This window comes from Oncorhynchus tshawytscha, linkage group LG07 (assembly GCF_018296145.1).
Source record: "Oncorhynchus tshawytscha isolate Ot180627B linkage group LG07, Otsh_v2.0, whole genome shotgun sequence".
NCBI classification, from domain to species: Eukaryota; Metazoa; Chordata; class Actinopteri; order Salmoniformes; family Salmonidae; genus Oncorhynchus; species Oncorhynchus tshawytscha.
This window is the reverse complement of record NC_056435.1, coordinates 56699482-56720414: the sequence shown is the minus strand read 5'-3', so window position 1 is coordinate 56720414 and position 20933 is coordinate 56699482. Positions and strand designations below refer to the sequence as shown.

At 43.5% G+C, this 20933-nt stretch overlaps 1 protein-coding gene and 1 long non-coding RNA gene across 3 annotated transcripts in view; one reads left to right on the top strand and one right to left on the bottom strand.

Annotated features, from left to right (window-relative positions):
• Positions 1-5930, top strand: part of LOC112255324 (voltage-dependent calcium channel subunit alpha-2/delta-3-like) — a 67262-nt gene extending 61332 nt beyond the window's left edge. The window contains 10 exon segments of the mRNA XM_042323722.1: positions 3643-3720; positions 4022-4083; positions 4184-4228; positions 4422-4484; positions 4585-4655; positions 4795-4870; positions 4959-4999; positions 5126-5181; positions 5301-5418; positions 5777-5930. Of these exon segments, the coding sequence (XP_042179656.1) occupies positions 3643-3720; positions 4022-4083; positions 4184-4228; positions 4422-4484; positions 4585-4655; positions 4795-4870; positions 4959-4999; positions 5126-5181; positions 5301-5418; positions 5777-5930 (764 nt within the window).
• A 2591-nt stretch (positions 5931-8521) lies between these two features.
• LOC112254908 lies at positions 8522-15072 on the bottom strand. Of its 2 annotated transcripts, XR_002954213.2 has the most exons (4): positions 13548-15072; positions 13211-13315; positions 12134-12853; positions 8522-9073 (listed from the first exon to the last, which is right to left on the bottom strand). It is a non-coding gene; the product is annotated as an uncharacterized LOC112254908 (long non-coding RNA). The 2 variants fall into 2 exon arrangements; XR_006083796.1 differs by having other exon boundaries at positions 12134-13315.
• Positions 15073-20933: the final 5861 nt, after the last annotated feature.

Here is a 20933-nt window from a genome sequence, read left to right as displayed (position 1 = left end):
CCTGGCTGAGCTCTATTGATGTCATTATACTCTATAACTATACAGAGTGGAGTAGTGGGTTGCTCCTGTGTTAGAACCTGCTGTTTGAAAGCTGTGCGTATGGCGCCATCTTCAAGCTAGATAAGGTGTATCACTCATATTTATGTGATTTGTTCAAGGGTTGATGGACACTGAGTGTACAAAACATTAGGAACATCTGCCTTTTCAATGATATAGACTGACCAGGTGAAAGCTATGATCGCTTATTGATGTCACTTGTTAAATCCACTTCAATCAGTGTAGAAGAATGGGAGGAGACGGGTTAAAGAAGGATGTTTAAGCCTTGAGACAATATGTTGGTAATAATCATCATATTGAAGAAAACCTGGAGCACGCTCTGCCATGTTGTGTGGTCCTCCCACTACAACTCGTCGGGCTTATTAGGATACTGATAAAATAAATGAGTGGTGAAAGTGCAAGGTGATGAGCTTGATGCTCATTCCCAATAAATATCTAGGGTCTTATTTAGGTGACATTGTCGTCGATGCTTAGCTGCGGTTTGACAAATAAAAATTATCTTGATCTTTTTGTCCATAATCTCACCATGTAGGTTATATATGAGCTGAGCCCAGTGCCAATACCAGAGTAGGTACATTTGTTTTGTGAGTAAACCATCAGTAGAGTTGAAACTATGATGGAAACCCATTGTATTTTGTATTCGGTGCATGGGAACTTAACCGGAAAAGGTATTTTTATGTGCACTATGTCATCACGTAAAGCTTTTTATCTGCAACGTCAATTTGATAATAACAAAAATAATAACATCTTCCTGAATTATTATAATCACATTTTTTTTTCCTGAGTGAATACAATTGCACTAGAATTGTCATGTGTTTTTATTTTTTTTTGTATATATATATATATATATATATATACACTACTGGTCAAAAGTCAAAAGTCATCATGAAAGCCAGTTTTATCATAGCGCTTGATAGTTTTTGCGACTACACTTGAAGAAATTTAAAAAGAAATGTCCCGTATTGACTGACCTTCATGTCTTCAAATAATGATGGACTGTTGTTTCTCTTTGCTTATTTGAGCGAGTTCTTCTTGCCATAATATGGACTTGGTCTTTTACCAAATAGGGCTATCATCTGTATACCACCCCTACCTTGACACAACACAACTGATTGGCTCAAACACATTAAGAAGGAAATAAATTCCACAAATTAACTTTTAAGAAGGAACACCTGTTAATTGAAATGCATTCCAGGTGACTACCTCATGAAGCTGGTTGAGAGAATGCCAAGAGTGTGCAAAGCTGTTATCAAGGCAAATGGTTGCTATTTGAAGAATCTCAAATTTGAAATATATTTTGATTTGTTTAACACTTTTTTGGTTACTACATGATTCCATATGTATTATTTCATAGTTTTGATGTCTTCACTATTATTCTACAATGTAGAAAATAGTAAAAATAAAGAAAAACCCTTGAATGAGTAGGTGTTTGGACCGGTAGTGTTATGTGTACAGTGCCTTGCAAAAGTATTCATCCCCCTTGGTGTTTTTCCTATTTTGTTGCGTTACAACCTGTAATTTAAATGGATTTTTATTTGGATGTAATGGACATACACATAATAGTCCAAAATGGTGAAATGAAAATAATAACTTGTTTCAAAAATGTATACAAAATTAAAAACAGAAAAGTGGTGCGTGCATATGTATTCAACTAAGTGTCACATGATCTGTCACATGATCTTAGTATATATACACCTGTTCTGAAAAGCTCCAGAGTCTGCAACACCACTAAGCAAGTGGCATCATGAAGACCAAGGAGCTCTCCAAACAGGCCAGGGACAAAGTTGTGGAGAAGTACAGATCAGGGTTGGGTTATAAAAAAATATCAGAAACTTTAAACATCCCACGGAGCACTATTAAATCCATTATTAAAAAATGGAAAGAATATGGCACTACAACAAACCTGCCAAGTGAGGGCCACCCACCAAAACTCACAGACCAGGCAAGGAAGGCATTAATCAGAGAGGCAGCAAAGAGACCAAAGATAACCCTGAAGGAGCTGCAAAGCTACACAGAGGAGATTGGCGTATCTGTCCATAGGACCACTTTAAGCCGTACACTCCACAGAGCTGGGCTTAATGGAAGAGTGGCCAGAAAAAAAGCCATTGCTTAAAGAAAAAAATAAGAAAACACGTTTGGTGTTCGCCACAAAGCATGTGGGAGACTCCCCAAACATAGGGAAGAAGGTAATCTGGTCAGATGAGACTAAAATTTAGCTTTTTGTGTCACAGCCGTCGAAAGAAGTGGACCAAAGTGCAGCGTGGATAGCGTACATTTTCGTTTAATTTAAAATGTCGCCAACAAAACAACAAACAAAGAAACAACCGTGAAGCTTACAGGGCTATAGTGCCACTAACAAAAGTCAACTACCCACACTGAAAGGAGGGAAAAAGGGCTACCTAAGTCTGATTCCCAATCAGAGACAACGATAGACAGCTGTCACTGATTGAGAACCATACCCGGCCAAAACATAGAAACATAGAAAACAAAACATAGAATGCACACCAAAATCACACCCTGACCAACCCAAAATAGAGACATAAAAAGGCTCTCTCAGGTCAGGGCGTGACATTTTGGCCATCAAGGAAAACGTTATGTCTGGCGGCAAACCCAACACCTCCCATCACCCCGAGAACACCATCCATGTTTTTCATCAGCAGGGACTGGGAAACTGGTCAGAATTGAAGGAATGATGGATGGCGCTAAATACAGGGAAATTCTTGAGGGAAACCTATTTCAGTCTTCCAGAGATTTGAGACTGGGACGGAGGTTCACCTTCCAGCATGACAATGACCCTAAGCATACTGCTAAAGCAACACTCGAGTGGTTTAAGGAGAAAAATGTAAATGTCTTGGAATGGCCTAGTCAAAGCCCAGACCTCAATCCAATTGAGAATCTGTGGTATGACTTAAAAGATTGCTGTACATCAGCAGAACCCATCCAACTTGATGGAGCTGGAGCAGTTTTGCCTTGAAGAATGGGCACGTTATAGAGACGTACTCCAAGAGACTTGCAATAATTGCTGCAAAAAGTGTCTCTACAACATATTAACTTTGGGGGGTAAATAGTTATGCACGCTCAAGTTTTCTGTTTTTTTGTCTTATTTCTTGTTTGTTTCACAATAAAAAATATTGTGGATCTTCAAAGTGGTAGGCATGTTGTGTAAATCAAATGATACCAAAAAAAAAAAGTATTTTAATTCCAGGTTGTAAGGTGACAAAGTAGGAAAGTTCCAGGGGGGTGAATACTTTCGCAAGCCACTATATATGTGTATGTGTGTGTATATATATATATATATATATATATGTATATATATATATATATATATGGTATGTATTTTCTTCTTTACACCTGTGTTTTGTTAGACATGTTTGATGTAGGGAAGTAATTTGATGGAAACACATCTCTGGTGGGAAAATGTGCATGTTGTTTTTATGCAGATTTTAGAATATTCACATTAAAATCTGTTGCCAATTGGATGGAACCTAGCTACTGACAAATACTTTTTGGTCAATTTTTATGCCATTTTTTTCTGTTAAATGCCTGCTAATGTCTGTGTTCTTCTGTGTTCCTGTTTCTCCTCAGGAAATGAGAATAAGAGTGTGGTTTTGGCCAGCACCGCCATACAGCTGCTGGATGACAGGAAGTCACCCATTGTTGCATGTAAATTCACTAATCCCTAATTTAGAGTACTGTAAGGTTTTCCTGTCATAAACTTTTAACTGTCATATTTTCTATATAAATGCCCATTGAAGACATTTCAAGAGACCCCTTTATCAGAATCACCTTTATTCACCAATTACATGTACACGTAACAGGAATTACACCTGGTGAAATAGTGTTGACCACAATAAACAGAATGTACAGACAGAATATATAGATAAAGAATTGACACAATTCACATAAATTCCTCTACTAGATGTACAGTGTGCTGACAGTTCTGTTTTTCTCAAATCCACTATAGCCGTTGGGATTCAAATGAACTTGAATTTCTTTCAGAGGAAGTTCTGGACCGCTAGCAGACAGGTAGACACACACACACACACACAAATTGACTCATTCAAACTCCAGTGACATGATGTATTTATTATTGAATGAAATGATTCATCATATTGATTTGATACAGTGTGCTGCTCTGGATGGGAAGTGCACCATCAGCTGTGATAATGAGGTAAGAACAGAACAGTCCCTGTCTGAAACTCCCCTCATTCTACTTCTGGTTTCTAGGCCTCTCTCTTTTTGACTTATCTTTCCCACTTCCCGTCTGTACCGTTTCTGACCTTTCTCTGTTCCCACACGCTATTGAATTGCTGTATTATGTCCTGTGCTGATGAGGTGTATCTTCCTATCTTCTCTATTCTCAGGACATCAAGTGTTACCTCATAGACAACAACGGCTTTATTCTGGTCACAGAAGACTACTCTCAGGTACCACTTACATACACAAGACACATATGTCTGTCCCGTGGCCTGTTGCTCTCCTAGGTCTTAGTATTTGCCTTTAAATAAACCGTATTTTCTTCCTCAGACAGGGGAGTTCTTTGGTGAGGTGGAGGCTGCTGTTATGACCAAGCTGCTCCTCATTGGCTCCTTCAAGAGGTTAGAGAAGAAATAATATTACAATCATCATATCTACAATGTCTCTGTCCTAAACAGTCGAACACACACCGCCATGGCCTATACACATTGGTGCGCACACATACACACACACTAATGTCCTAGTGTCTCGTCCCTGTAGGATCAATCTGTATGACTACCAGGCTCTCTGTAGAGAGTATGCCGGCAGCAGTGACAGTGGACACTGTTTATCACATGTAAGTTCCACCCCTAAATGATTTACTAGCCTTACATCATTCAATGTTAAATCCACTTAATGCAAATGTTTAATTGATTCTCTTCCAGCCCTTCTCCATTGTGAAATGGCTCCTGACTGAACTAGTAATGTGAGAATAATACTATCACCATGATATAGTAAAATGATTAAAGATACACTGATTATCAACCACATAGAAATGGTTTGTTATATAAATGTATATTTTGAATGTGTATGTTTGTGTCTTCCTCGTCAGGTTCCTGCTGGAATTCAACCTGTACAGCTGGTGGCATGTTGACCTCTCTGTCAAAGGTCAGTATGTGTGTGTGAGCTCAAGTGTGTGCACATGCATGAATGAGTGTGCGTGTGTGTGTGTGTGAGAGAGTCATGTGTGTTTTTAGTATGTTAACATTTACATGTCTCATTTGTAGCCCAAAACTCGAGGGGAAAGACCATGTTGGTGCCATGTGATACTGAGTACCCTGCCTTTGTCTCTGAGCGTACCATCAAAGAGACCACGGGCAACATTGACTGTGAGGGCTGTGTCAGGTACTGGGAATACAGTTACCTTTGCGTTAAGCACTTATAAACTCACTTAACCTGTGTTGATAGTGTTTACAGGATCATGCCTTAGTGGGATAATATTACAAGCAGCAACTGAATTGACTCATCTCTCTCTATCTGTTTCGCTCTCTGTCTGTCTGTCTGTCTGTCTGTCTGTCTGTCTGTCTGTCTGTCTGTCTGTCTGTCTGTCTGTCTGTCTGTCTGTCTGTCTGTCTGTCTGTCTGTCTGTCTGTCTGTCTGTCTGTCTGTCTGTCTGTCTGTCTGTCTGTCTGTCTGTCTGTCTGTCTGTCTGTCTGTCTGTCTGTCTGTCTGTCTGTCGCTCTGTCTGTCTGTCTGTCCTCAGATCTTTTGTTATTCAGCAGATTCCCAGCAGTAACCTATTCATGGTTGTCGTGGACAACAAGTGTGACTGTAGCTCCACCCTTCCAGTTTCCATGGACCCCATTGAGATTATGTATATCCTTGTGAAGTTTGGGAATATTAAGTGTGTTTTTTAGTAAAAAAGGTTTTGAGTGTGTTTTTACTAGGAAGGGTTTTTGAGTGAGCTTTTGTAAGTGAACTCAAACATTTGTTTTCTGAGAACATCAACAGCTTCTGAGTTACTTCATAGTCAGAGGTATTAATACATTTCTCATACATGTAGGTCTTTTTGAAGCGTGCAATATGGTTTGTGTTTCTCATCAAGCTACAATGATGTTGCAGAAACGGACACCACAGTGTCAGTTAAATGCATATCTGAGGTTTGGTTCATCAGTATTTCCATCCTTAACCCCTCTGCACACAACGAATCTCTGAAATGTGATAGGCTGAAGTTTCAGAAGGACAGGAAGCGGCCAGAATCATGTCATCCTTTCCACCCTGAGGTACGTAGTATGTATTTTCTCTGTGATGACATGAAAATGAACATGAACACCTGTTTTTGGTTGAGTGATAATGTGACAGTTAGCACGTATGTGACCATCTGTATATTGTCTGAACCATAGATACATAGTGTATATATTAATTATAGTATCTCTGTTTTGATGCCCCCTGTGTCTGCTGCAGGAGAATGCCATGGAGTGTGGAGGAGCAGCAGGCCTGTCTGCCCCCCTCACAGGAGCACTGCTCTCCCTGCTGGCCACTCTCTTCACCAGATGACCATACCGCCGCCGAAGCCCACCACACTGGACCCAACACTGGACCCAACACTGGAGAGACTGATAGACCAGCTTTAACACATCATCAAATGCTGACAAAGCGCAGGGAGCCTCGCCAACCAGAAGAACTTGCTCATAACTAACTGAGTTGCTTATCGCTAACCAGCAGAGAAATAATGAATAAGAAGGCATTGTTCAAGATAAATAGAACACTGTTCCAAGAGGGAAACCATATGGACATCAGACTGAGAAATAAACTATGAGAAAGCATTGTGATGCAATGATGACATTCTGAGAGCATTACAGAGCAAAGAAATCAATATCCCTGTGTACTTTACCTGCACTGTAGAAAATAAGACCTATGTCAAGGTAGTTATGAAAGAACTAGAAAAAAAATGTCACCTTTTAAAAAGAGTGGTCTATCTTTACAATTGAAAAGAAACTGCTAAAAATGATAACATAGATCCGCAATTGTTTTATTTTTTGAGCTAAATATATGTAGCATTATCTTGGAGAATCTAATTCTGTATTTTGGGATATGACAGGGATCATGTGAAGTAAGAGATTACAGGATGGTTGAAGTCAATTTATTTAGCCTGCTTTTCATTTTTACAGCAGTGAACATTTCATACAGAGTAAAAAGATGCATGTGATGGATAAAAACAAACATACTTAAGTTCCATGAAAGGAATCAAGTTCAGAGCTCTGGCTACAAACTGAAATATGAGCATTTGCCTGTTTTAAGAATGTTATTGTTACCTTGACTATAACCCCTAATGCTGACCCCTAACCCTTGAACCCAAACCCCCTTCCTTTAAGAAGGCTGCTAAAAAATCTCTCTCTCTCTCTCTGTGAACGTTTGTTTTCTGAGGTACTTCATAGTGTATAAATACACAGTGAGGTAATGGGGACAAATGGGAAACACCTGGTGGGGGGTGGAGACAAGCACAAGACAGGTGAAACAGATGAAACAGATCAGAGAAAGGGTATGTAGAGAAAGGCTTGTGTTTCTAGCTCCAAGAGTAAAGTAATATCTAACAATTCACAACAATATACACTCATCTAAAAGTAAAAGAATGTAATTAAGAAATATATAATTATTAGATTGAGCAATGTTGGAGTGGCATTGACTAAAATACAGTAGAATAGAATACAGTATATACATATGAGATGAGTAAAGCAGTATGTAAACATTATTAAAGTGACTAGTGTTCCATTATTAAAGTGGCCAGTCACTCCAAGTATATGTATATAGGGCAGCAGCCTCTAAGGTGCAGGGTTGCGTAACCGGGTGGAAGCCAATTAGTGATGGCTATTTACAGTTTTTTACAATCCCTTTGGCACTAATTTCAGAATCTTGTGGTCATTTTTCAAAACTCTAGACACAAAACTCAAAACGGTCATCACTTGTTACACAGGCTGTCCAATGTTCAAAACAATGTATTGTGCATTCATATCTTTAAAGAAACCTTGCACTGGTTCAAATAACTCTTTCATCATGAAATACCATAGGAACATTAATTTAGATCACCCACACACAATATACCAATAGTTTCACTGTGTAGTTGTTCATACAATCATTAAATATTGTAGTACAAAATATGTGATACGTGTTTCATTATGGTACTACACGTAATACATCACTGTAAAATGACTAGCAAAGAGAATACTACAGACACATTGGAATCATTGAACAAAATCTGAAAGGTATTGATGAAATACAATAAAATCACAACATAGGTCAGGTCTCCTTGAATCAAAGCAAAAATTATTAGCTTCAAAAAAGAAAAACACTACAGTAAAATGTCAACTGCAGTGTTCCTCACCTGGCTTACTGTAAAAAGCAAAACAAAGGATTGATTACTGTACTTCTATATTTCCATCAAACCTGTCTTGTGGATTTGGCCAAAGGTTCTCATCAATGGATGTTTTCATTGGCCAAACATCTTGGGAAGAATCTTCGGGCAGGGTGAATCCAGGCCTGACACTGGTCTGCCGTGATGTCATTGCATACATCATCCATGGCCTGGAGAAGGGTGGCTTGTTCCTGAGGGCGCCTATCATATACCTTTCACCTCCACTTGGAGAAAAATGTCTCAATCGGGTTAAGGAAAGGAGAGTATAGGGGTAAGTACAGGGTGATAAATTGTGGATGGGCCTGAAACCGTGCTTGCACCATTTGAGCATGGTAGAACCTGACATTAACCCACGCAATGACATAGGTCACGACATCAGCTCTACAGACCCGATTTATCTCATCAAGAAGGTTACACAAGGAGAGCTGCTTTATATGATCCAATACGAGGTCTGCGTCCCACCACACCGTCTTCTGATATAGCCGCACACATGGTGATGTTGGCCCCATGTTGTCCAGGTACTTGGTTGGTTGCCCGCTGGCCAATGAGATTCCAACCTCTCCTCCTTGTCTTGGCCAGGTTGAAGCCTGCTTCATCCAAAAAGAGGAATTTGTGAAGGTTTTCATCAGCATCCAGCTCCATCACCCTCTAGAAATACATTTTGGAAAGAGAATTACAATGATGTAGAATTTTGGGGGAATTTTTCACAACAGGCATCAGGAACATACTCAGTCCTCAGTTGCTTCACTCTGTCTGCATTTCTTTCAAAAGGCACACGGTATAGCTGTTTTTCTTTCAAAAGGCACACGGTATAGCTGTTTTTCTTTCAAAAGGCACACGGTATAGCTGTTTTTCTTTCAAAAGGCACACGGTATAGCTGTTTTTCTTTCAAAAGGCACACGGTATAGCTGTTTTTCTTTCAAAAGGCACACGGTATAGCTGTTTTTCTTTCAAAAGGCACTGTTTTTCTTTCACGGTATAGCTGTTTTTCTTTCAAAGGCACACGGTATAGCTGTTTTTCAAAAGGCACAGAAGGCAAAAGGCACGGTATAGCTGTTTTTCTTTCAAAAGGCACACGGTATAGCTGTTTTTCTTTCAAAAGGCACACGGTATAGCTGTTTTTCTTTCAAAAGGCACACGGTATAGCTGTTTTTCTTTCAAAAGGCACACGGTATAGCTGTTTTTCTTTCAAAAGGTCCACGGTGTAGCTGTTTTTCTTTCAAAAGGCACACGGTATAGCTGTTTTTCTTTCAAAAGGCCCACGGTATAGCTGTTTTTCTTTCAAAAGGCACACGATATAGCTGTTTTAGAGACCCTGGTGCCTTTTCAGCATGCGTACAATAGTCGGCTAACTTATGGCTTCCACATTATTGAACATGTTGTTATTGTCCAAGATGTGCTGCTGAATTTCTGTAAGGTGAATATCATTTCTGGCCTGAACCAAATTGACCACAGCCTGCTCTTGTTGGTCAGTCAGAATTTTGCCTCTGCGTCCCCTATTTGGCCTAGTCTCAATTCTGCAGGGAAAATTACAGTAAGAACACATTTAGTCACATCACCTACTCTGTGCTCAGATTTCATTGGACACTCTTTGCTGTTGCTGCCGCTGTCTTGGTCCCTGGCCTTGTCCTCTACCACGTTCCCCCACACCTCTCAAACGATGCCCACGACCACCTCTCAGAAGGGGTGCTTGTCCCCTGACATTCGTTTGACCAATACGTCTTCCTCGTCTTCCTCCTCTCACTGCTTGACCTCTGTTGTGACCTGGATCACCTGCCGGCTCCATGTTATCACTATGTTGTGGTAGGTGGATACCACTCAGTCCACTATACAGCTCCATGTTATCACTATGTTGTTGTAGGTGGATACCACTCAGTCCACTATACAGCTCCATGTTATCACTATGTTGTGGTAGGTGGATACCACTCAGTCCACTATACAGCTCCATGTTATCACTATGTTGTGGTAGGTGGATACCACTCAGTCCACTATACAGCTCCATGTTATCACTATGTTGTTGTAGGTGGATACCACTCAGTCCACTATACAGCTCCATGTTATCACTATGTTGTGGTAGGTGGATACCACTCAGTCCACTATACAGCTCCATGTTATCACTATGTTGTGGTAGGTGGATACCACTCAGTCCACTATACAGCTCCATGTTATCACTATGTTGTGGTAGGTGGATACCACTCAGTCCACTATACAGCTCCATGTTATCACTATGTTGTGGTAGGTGGATACCACTCAGTCCACTATACAGCTCCATGTTATCACTATGTTGTGGTAGGTGAATACCACTCAGTCCACTATACAGCTCCATGTTATCACTATGTTGTGGTAGGTGGATACCACTCAGTCCACTATACAGCTCCATGTTATCACTATGTTGTGGTAGGTGGATACCACTCAGTCCACTATACAGCTCCATGTTATCACTATGTTGTGGTAGGTGGATACCACTCACTTCACTATATACTCGTACCACAATGTGAAATCAATCATCAGTAACGAGTTGTCAGTATTGGGAAAGCAATTACAAGGGCCTGCATACATACACTCACTGGCCACTTGCGTGTTAATGCAAATAGCCTGCTCCTTTGAACAGAGAATCATGTGGCTGCCTGCAACTCAACATATAGAGTATATAGAGTAGAGAGCTTTAGTTGTTGTTTGACCAAACATTAGAACGGGCAAAAGATGCGTAATCTCAGCAACTTTGACCGTTGTATGATTATTGATGCCACACATGGTGGTTTCAGCCTCTCAGAAACAGCTGCCCTCCTGGGATTTTTACACACTACAGTCTCTAGAGTTTACAGAGAATGGTGCGATAAACAAAACACATTCAGTGAGCGGCAGTTCTGTGGGCAAAAACACCTTGTTAATGAGAGAGGTCAGAGGAGAATGTCCAGACTCATTCAAGCTAACAGAAAGGCCACAAATGGTCAAATAACATCTGTTTAAAACAGTGGTGTGGAGAAGGGCATCTCTTAACGTACAACACCGTGAATAATTCAGGCTGTTGTGGAGGCAAAAGGGGGTCCTACCCAGTACTAGATAGGTGTACCTAATAAAGTGGCCAGTGAGTGTACAGTAATGTCAAACCTGAAAACATGGTCTGGAAAAGTGTTAAATGGATATTAGAATCAGTGTCTGATAAAGAATGATGATGAAACATTACATCCATAGATAATGTAGTCCAATTGGTTCATGTTCCACAGTAATTGGTGTCAATGTATCTCGTTATCCGGAAATGTTCATGATCTAAACATGGAATATTGTTCGTCAGTTTCCATAAAACTATACATTAAGAGTAATGCAACAGTTACTTATCATTTTGAGCAGCTGTATCAATTGATAGTTAGATCATTGTATTTAAATTAATAGACAGTCATCTCAGATGTAATGTGTGAATTGCATTTTGAAATGGTAACACTTTGATGTGCTGCGTCAAAGTTGTGTCATTTTGAACAGGTGATTTTAGTTCAATGAACAAATGATCTTAGCTTTATGTGTATTGTATCCAAGCAATTGGAAAAAGTGTTAGAGTTTTGAAAAATGTGCATTTTGATGATCGGATGTGAGTTTTGTGTCTAGAGTTTTGAAAAATGACATCAAGGTTCTGAAATTAGTGCCAAAGTGATTGATGGCCTTGAGATAGAAGCTGTTTTTCAGCCCCAGCTTTGATGCACCTGTACTGACCTCGCCTTCTGGATGGTAGCGGGGTGTATAGGCCTTAGCTCGTGTGGTTGATGTCCTTGATGATATTTGGTCTTCCTGTGACATTGGGTGCTGTAGGTGTCCTGGAGGGCTGGTAGTTTGCCCCCGGTGATGTTATGGTTAAACAAAGGACATCATGTGTGAGGGTATTTGTGAGACGTGTGAGACAAAGCTACAGATGATGAATTTACGTTGTTTTCAGGTGACTGTCGATTGGCTTTAACAGGGCCTGAACAACACAGAGGGAGCGTGAGTGAGTGAGTGAGTGAGTGAGTGAGTGAGTGAGTGAGTGAGTGAGTGAGTGAGTGAGTGAGTGAGTGAGTGAGTGAGTGAGTGAGTGAGTGAGTGAGTGAGTGAGTGAGTGAGTGAGTGAGTGAGTGAGTGACAGTGCATTACATCAGAACAGAAGTGAAAGTAAGAGTGTACAGCTCGGTTCTCACACTCCCAAGATGTTCTGACATACTCCTTCCTGTTTTAAGTACAACTTGAGCTATATGAATCCAATATATTATTATTAATAATGTATAAGCAGTCTGAATTAACTCACCTGTGAGCATGAATGTGATTGGTACAGAGAGAGAGAGACCTTTTATCCTCCTCGGCTGTCTGTTCACAAACAATTATTTAGACAAAGTAATATAATTATATTTGTTGTACTTATATCTTAATCTGCAGATCCCTGTGTATCCACACCAACAGGTCCTGTACATCACAGAGAGACAATGCCATGATTAAGAGGTTGTGACTGCTGGTCGGGTCATGTGTGTGTTACTTTACCAAGTTTTGCCCCAGTGCATTAATAACAGCAGAACCGAAGAAGTGAAAGCATGATGTGATAATGTCACATCACACTTCTCCTCCTGACTCAAACCACCCTGTAGACTTACAGTTCTGTTCTCACGCTACCCAGATGCTCTGACTAACACATACTTTTCTGTTAAAAGTTAGTATTGTTGATATTGAGTGACAAAGTTTTGTTGTGCTGAGGGACTCAAATTCACGTTCCAGGTCGGGAAGACATGGACAGAAGACGTTTAGTTAGAAACAGAATGGACTTACCTGAGGCCAAAAATGTGGACGGTACAGAGATGCTCAGAGAATACATCCCAGCATCCCCAGAATCCACCATGCCTCCACTGTTCACAGCTCCAATCACCAAGTTGTCTACAACAGAAACACAATGAAAAGATAATTACAACATTTGTTTGTACATGTGTGTAGTTGTGTTAGTAGTGTGGTGGTGTTGACAAGGACTTACTGGCTGTAGGTCTATGAAAAGAGAACAAAAGTGTTCTGGTACGACAAAAAGGTTCTGGTAAGACCTCGTCATGACAACACAGAACTAAAGGTTGAGATAGAAAATGCATCATAAAATATCCACATGGGGAATTCTTACCTCTGAGAATTGTTTTTCTCTGAAAAACAAAATAGGCCAAATTAATTATATTGAATATAGCCTGGTGTATATAATATGACCAAAAGGAGTTGATAGATTATCCCATGTCAAAACACATTAATATGAGAAAAGTCCATGTTTGCAAATTACCAGGAACACACCCACTCCAGAAGCCACACCCACTGCTGCCTGCCAAGCCTGCCCCAGGGTCTAGGGTTTCCATCTTCCTGGAAACCTTAGACCCCCTTCAATTCACATACACAATGTGATCAGGGTAAACTAGCCCCCCAATGTCAACCGCAGCCTTTTGTCATTCTAGGACACCTTCGGCCTGGACTGCCAGTCCTTCGTGTCTGACCAGAGGGAAGTTGACCAATAGTGACAATTCATAGGAACCATGTGCGGCCTTGCCCCTACCCAAACTTCAGGCCGCACCCAGATTCAACTCTCCCCCCAACTAGCCAATCAAACAATGTTCAGCTGAGCCAGGTCCCTAGGCCGGACTGGCACAACTACACATGGTACCCAGTCAGGCGCACTGCCGTTCCTCTGGACAGAGAAGAGGCTGCTGCTCCCCCAGCGGTTCAGGATGCTAGAGGTAAGGTGGTTGGGCCCCTAGATGGGTAGACACGTACCGGGCACAGTTGGCTAATTCAGGATAGTCAGGACGACTGTAGAGAAAGGGGGGGAGAGGGTGGCGGGGCTGGTGTGATCAGACCCACCTGCAGCGGATTAGCTAATCAGACAGGTAGCTGAGGATTGTCTGTAATTTCCTTTAAAAGCCTTGTGTTTTGTGGTGTTCGGGGCTAGGAGTTGAGCAGAGAATGTCTCTCTGTGGGGATCAGTCTCCCATGCAAGTGTCCATGTCTTGTTTGTGGTGATCGCACTGGACCAGTGTATGTGGGACGAGAAGTCTTACTGGCGAATTTGAGTGAGGAAGTGGGCGTCTGAGTTGACGACGAACTGGGGCTGTGGAGCTGCGTGGTGATTGGAGAGCAATGGACCGAGAGAGCCATTGGTATAAAGGACATCTAGGAGCTTTAGCTCCACCAAGTAAGGGATGTGATTCTTCCTATGTTCCCCTCACACTACTCTCTCTGGGCTGTTTTGCCACTCCACTAGAAGCCACTATTGTCGGCAGGTTTCCCTGCCATCTGTCTTCCTCTCGTTTAGCTATCGGTGACATCGCCAAGCAGTCTCAGACCGGGCACGTTCCAGAACAGGGAGATGTTTATTTGATTTTGTGGGGAAATGGTTCTCATCGGACCCTAGAAATCTAGAACCTTTCCCCACCCTTTCTATATGTTCTCTTGTGTGTCTTTCCCCCTCTCTATTTGTCCCATAGCAGTAGTCCTTTAGAGGGGTTGGCAGAGTAGAGCAGGGCCAAGGATGGGTCTCATATTGTGTGCAGCACCAGAGCGAGATTGTAGTACCTTTCACCATATTGTTTGCAGTGCCTTCCCTTAGAATTACCAGTGGTGGTTTTAGCATGTAAATCTTGGTGGGGCAAACCCCAAAACATGTTTTTTAGACGCATGCCAGCAAAGCCACTACACAACACAACCCTAAACAATACATTAATTTCACTATAAAAGTGAAAAACAGTGCCCACAAACTGTTAGGGCCTAAATAAAGCTGCTGTCCCAACAGCAGAACCAACACCTTACCACTGCTACACCTGGCTATCAGCGGAGCCTTGTGTGGCAGCAATACAGTTTATTCAGCCTCATTTACTGCCTTTAAAAAAAACATAGCTGATATGGCTGACTTGCTTAAACAAATGTGGCTTCTACTGACAATTGAGATGTACAAACTACGGCAGAAGGGGACGACGAGCAGATAAGAGGCAATCCGTAATTTCGATTAAGACAATGAGCGAGCTAGGACGGACATAGTCAATATGACCATTTTTTCAGCACTTTTGAAATGTACAGCGACAGAATTCAGAACATGGGCCGTTCTTACAGTGTTCTCCCTGTACACCAAGTCAGAACCATAGGATGAATTATCATTCCTTTTTTATTTACCTATGCAAGTCAGTTAAGAACAAATTCTTATTTACATTGATGGCCTATCGGGGAACAGTGAGTTGACTGCCTTGTTCAGGGGCAGAACGACACATTTTTACCTTGTCAGCTTGGGGATTCAATCCAGCAACCTTTCAGTTACTGGCCCAACGCTCTAACCACTAGGCTACCTTCTGCCCCAAAAATAAATAAAGAAATTGGGCATCTAAGCAGACAATGAAAGCGCTTACCATGGTCAATGATTACATTTATCTAAAACAGGCTATAGGCTACATGTGCACCACCAAGTCAGAAAAGTAGGTGAAATTAAGTGTGGAAAAGGGACTAAATTATTAGGGTGAGGCACATGGGCTGCTAACAGCTTACCTGCCATCTTGCTTAATACACTTAATATTACTTTCTTGGCTACAGTATACATATCTCCTGGCATATTACATAATTTATGCAGCAGCATACAAAACATTTTTGGACTCACCTTGTTTTGCTGTGCTCACCTAAACAGAAAGGTGGTGCGGCAGTCCATCATGGGAAAATGTTGTCATTAATGTCTGGCATTCTCTGGATTTTTGTTTATCCAAGACAACTGAGAACTCAGAAAAGAACAAGGTTGAATCTTGATGATATTCAGGTCAGAGCTCTAGAAAGAGGCCCGAGTTCCCGACTTGCAATTCCGAGTTGGATGACCATTCAAAAGGTATTTTCCCAGTTGGAGCAAGTTTTTTTCAGAGTTCCCAGTTGGCTTGAACTGTCAGATTTTCCGGTTCCGAGTTTCCAGTTGTTTAAAGCGCGGCAGAAGTCATGCTGGATTGACATCATGGCCAATGTTGAATGATTATCCTTTTAATCTTGGAAAAGAGATCATTAAACCCAGATTTGGGACCACACACCCAATCAACTGACAAGCAGGCTAGTGATGGCTTTGCAATGCTTGCAGTTAGCCTCTGATTCCTTCCAAACCACTCATTGTTGAATTTGCGATTTCCAACTTGCTGTGTAATGTTAATATCCAACGGCCGATGAGCACCAATACGTTTTATCTATAATTTCTCTTTATTATTTCTCTTCATATAACAAGGATTGAAAAGGATTTGCCAGTAGTGTCACGACTTCCGCCGAGGTTGGCTCTCCTGCACCTTCGGGCGGTGCTCGGCGGTCGTCGTCACCGTCCTACTAGCCACTACCGATCCCTTTTCGTGTATCTGTTGGTTTTGTCTGATTGGTTTTATCTGTGTGCTGTTTAGTTAATTAGTGTCTGTGTATATATAGTAGGTTGTCCCGCCCTTGTTTTGTGCGGGATTGTTTATTTTGTCATCTATGTCTGTCGGTGTGCCTTGTGTTCTTATTTTCTCCGGTTCGTCTTTTATCCTGTGTTGGATTGTTCACCCTGTGTGTATTTGGGTTGACCGTGTTTCTTGTTCACCAGAGAATAAACTTTCATATCGCTATCTGCTCTCTGCGCCTGATTCCACCCACCTTGAGTAGACGTGACAAGTAGATTGTCGACTTGATTCATGATGATGACTGCTAGCTTTCTAGCTAAGATTTTGCAAGTACGATGTTGAGATGCTCGGTCCAATCAAAGCTACTGTAGATATAACATGAATTGACATCATTTTATTTGTGGCCAATGACCTTGAGCCTTCTTGGACAGGCACTTCTAATGTAACTCTATGGCAGCAACCAAGGGCCTTGAATTTAGGGTGACTAGTGTCCCCATGAGTGACAGAACACAGAGCCAATCACGGCACAACTAGAGAACATTACCAACCTATACGGTCTGTATTTTCCACTGGCTGCCCCACAACCACAGAAAGCACCGAGCTAGGCTGAAACACCTACATTTTGGAGCTGCCTTACTCAAGAAATAAAAAAATACCTAGTTTGTATGAGGCTTTATTAAGTAAATTATTATTTATCGATTTTTTTACATTGTTTGCGAACTGATATGTGACACGTATTAATGCCAAAATAACATGCAAAACAGGCAATGACAGGTTGCCACTGACAATAACTATCTTGATTCAGTGTCATATCAGAACAATTCAGTGTGCAGTGTGTTGCAGTGTTACAATTGCATGCCCGCTATTTACCTGAGGGAGTCAGGGAGAGTGTAACCTACCTGAGGGAGTCAGGGGGAGGGTAACATACCTGAGGGAGTCAGGGGGTGGGTAACCTACCTGAGGGAGTCAGGGAGAGTGTAACCTACCTGAGGGAGTCAGGGAGAGTGTAACCTACCTGAGGGAGTCAGGGGGAGGGTAACCTACCTGAGGGAGTCAGGGGAGGGTAACCTACCTGAGGGAGTCAGGGAGAGTGTAACCTACCTGAGGGAGTCAGGGAGAGGGTAACCTACCTGAGGGAGTCAGGGGAGAGGGTAACCTACCTGAGGGAGTCAGGGGGAGGGTAACCTACCTGAGGGAGTCAGGGAGAGGGTAACCTACCTGAGGGAGTCAGGGAGAGGGTAACCTACCTGAGGGAGTCAGGGAGAGGGTAACCTACCTGAGGGAGTCAGGGAGAGGGTAACCTACCTGAGGGAGTCAGGGAGAGGGTAACCTACCTGAGGGAGTCAGGGGGAGGGTAACCTACCTGAGGGAGTCAGGGAGAGGGTAACCTACCTGAGGGAGTCAGGGGGAGGGTAACCTACCTATAAAAACTTACCCTGGGCATACTTACCTGTCCTGGTCTGTGTTGGGGGTGTGCTGAAAACAGTCATGTGTTGGTGGAGTATCAAGGGGCTCACCCTAAACTGTGACAATTACAGTAATTGTCAGATGCCTTAATACATTGCTCATATTAGTATTTTTGGAGGGTGAATTGGGTTTTGCTCAAATCTGGTAAATATTGTATGTGATTGAATGTATCTGAATTTTGGTTCATCTGCATTTCCATCCTTAACCCCTCTGAACACAACGAGTGTCTGAAATGTGATAGGCTGAAGTATCATATTGTCACGTTCTGACCTTTATTTCCTTTGTTTTTGTATTTATTTAGTATGGTCAGGGCGTGAGTTGCGTGGGCAGTCTATGTTTGTTTTTCTATGATTTGGGTATTTCTATGTTTCGGCCTAGTATGGTTCTCAATCAGAGGCAGGTGTCATTAGTTGTCTCTGATTGAGAATCATACTTAGGTAGCCTGGGTTGCACTGTTTGTCTGTGGGTGATTGTCTATGTTAGTGGCTTGTGTCAGCACAGGTGTCATTTGTAGCTTCACGGTCGTATTTGGTTTATTGTTTTTTTGTTACTCTTTTGTATAGTGTTCAGTGTTCTCTTTATTAAAATTCACTATGAACACATACCACGCCGCATATTGGTCCTCTGATCCTTCTCGCCTCTCCTCTTCAGATGAAGAGGCACGTCCTCTTCAGATGAAGAGGAGGAAGACCGTGACAGAATCACCCACCAACCAAGGACCAAGCGGTGTGGTAAAAGACAGCGACGTCAGCAGCAGCAGCAACAACAGCGGCCAGCAACACAGGACTCCTGGACATGGGAGGAGATACTGAACGGAGAGGGACCCTGGGCACAGGCTGGGAATATCGCCGCCCCAAAGCAGAGCTGGAGGCAGCAAAAGCTGAGCGGCGGCGATATGAGGAGGCAGCACGGCAGTGCGACAGGTACGAGAGGCAGCCCCAAAAAAAAAAATTTGGGGGGCAGACGAGGTGTGGTACTAAGTCAGGTAGCAGACCTGAGCTCACTCCTCGTGCTTATTATAAGCAGCGCATTACTGGTCAGGCACCGTGTTATGCGGTTAAGCGCACGGTGTCACCAGTACGTGCCCATAGCCCGGTGCGATATAGGGCAGCCCCGAAAGTGCCATGCGAGTGAGGGCATCGAGCCAGGGCGTATGGTGCCTGCTCAGCGGGTCTGGTCACCGGTACGCAGTTTTGGTCCAGGGTATCCTGCGCCGGCTCTGCGTGCTGTGTCTCCGGGCGCTGGGAGGGTGCAGTGTGTCCTCTGCCTGCGCTCCGCTCGTGCCGGGCAAATGTGGGAGTGGAGCCTAAGGGAGAGGTGCGTGTAGTAAGCACTAGATCTCCCATGCTTACCCACAGCCCGGTTCAACCTGTGCCTGCACTCTGGAGGGTCCGGGCTAGAGTAGTTGTCCAGCCTGGGGAAGTGGTGCCAAGGTTGCGCACCAGAGCTCCAGTGCTCCCCCACAGCCCGGTCCTTCAGGTGCCTCCTCCTAACACCAAGCCTCCTGAAGGTCTCCCCAGCCTGGTGGTTCCTGTGGCAGCACCACGCACCAGGCTGTCTCTCTGTCTCCTCCCTGCAGGTGGTCCCGCCTGCCCGGCGCCGCTGCCGGAGTCTCCCGCCTGCCCGGCGCCGCTGCCGGAGTCTCCCGCCTGCCCGGCGCCGCTGCCGGAGTCTCCCGCCTGCCCGGCGCCGCTGCCGGAGTCTCCCGCCTGCCCGGCGCCGCTGCCGGAGTCTCCCGCCTGCCCGGCGCCGCTGCCGGAGTCTCCCGCCTGCCCGGCGCCGCTGCCGGAGCCCCTCGCCTGCCCGGCGCCGGAGCCCTCGCCTGCCCGGCGCCGCTGCCGGAGCCCCTCGCCTGTCCGGCGCCGCTGCCGGAGTCCCTCAGCCCAGAGGCGCCAGAGCCCCTGCCCCTCAGCCCAGAGGCGCCAGAGCCCCTGCCCCTCTGTCCCGAGCTTCCGCCCCTCTGTCCCGAGCTGCCGCTCTGTCCATTGAGAAGAGTTGCCATGGTTAGGAAGCCACGGAGGCGGACAATGAGGCGGACTAAGACAATGGTGAATTGGGGTCCGCGTCCCGCGCCAAAGCCGCCACCGCGGACAGACGCCCACCCAGACCCTCCCCTATAGGTTAAGGTTTTGCGGCCGGAGTCCGCACCTTTGGGGGGAGGGGGTACTGTCACGTTCTGACCTTTATTTCCTTTGTTTTTGTATTTATTTAGTATGGTCAGGGCGTGAGTTGGGTGGGCAGTCTATGTTTGTTTTTCTATGATTTGGGTATTTCTATGTTTCGGCCTAGTATGGTTCTCAATCAGAGGCAGGTGTCATTAGTTGTCTCTGATTGAGAATCATACTTAGGTAGCCTGGGTTGCACTGTTTGTTTGTGGGTGATTGTCTATGTTAGTGGCTTGTGTCAGCACAGGTGTCATTTGTAGCTTCACGGTCGTATTTGGTTTATTGTTTTTTTGTTACTCTTTTGTATAGTGTTCAGTGTTCTCTTTATTAAAATTCACTATGAACACATACCACGCCGCATATTGGTCCTCTGATCCTTCTCGCCTCTCCTCTTCAGATGAAGAGGAGGAAGACCGTGACACATGTGGACAGGAAGTGACCTGACTCATGTCATCCTCTCCATCCTGCTGTGTGTGCACATCTACACTGGTGCACCTGTTTGTGTGG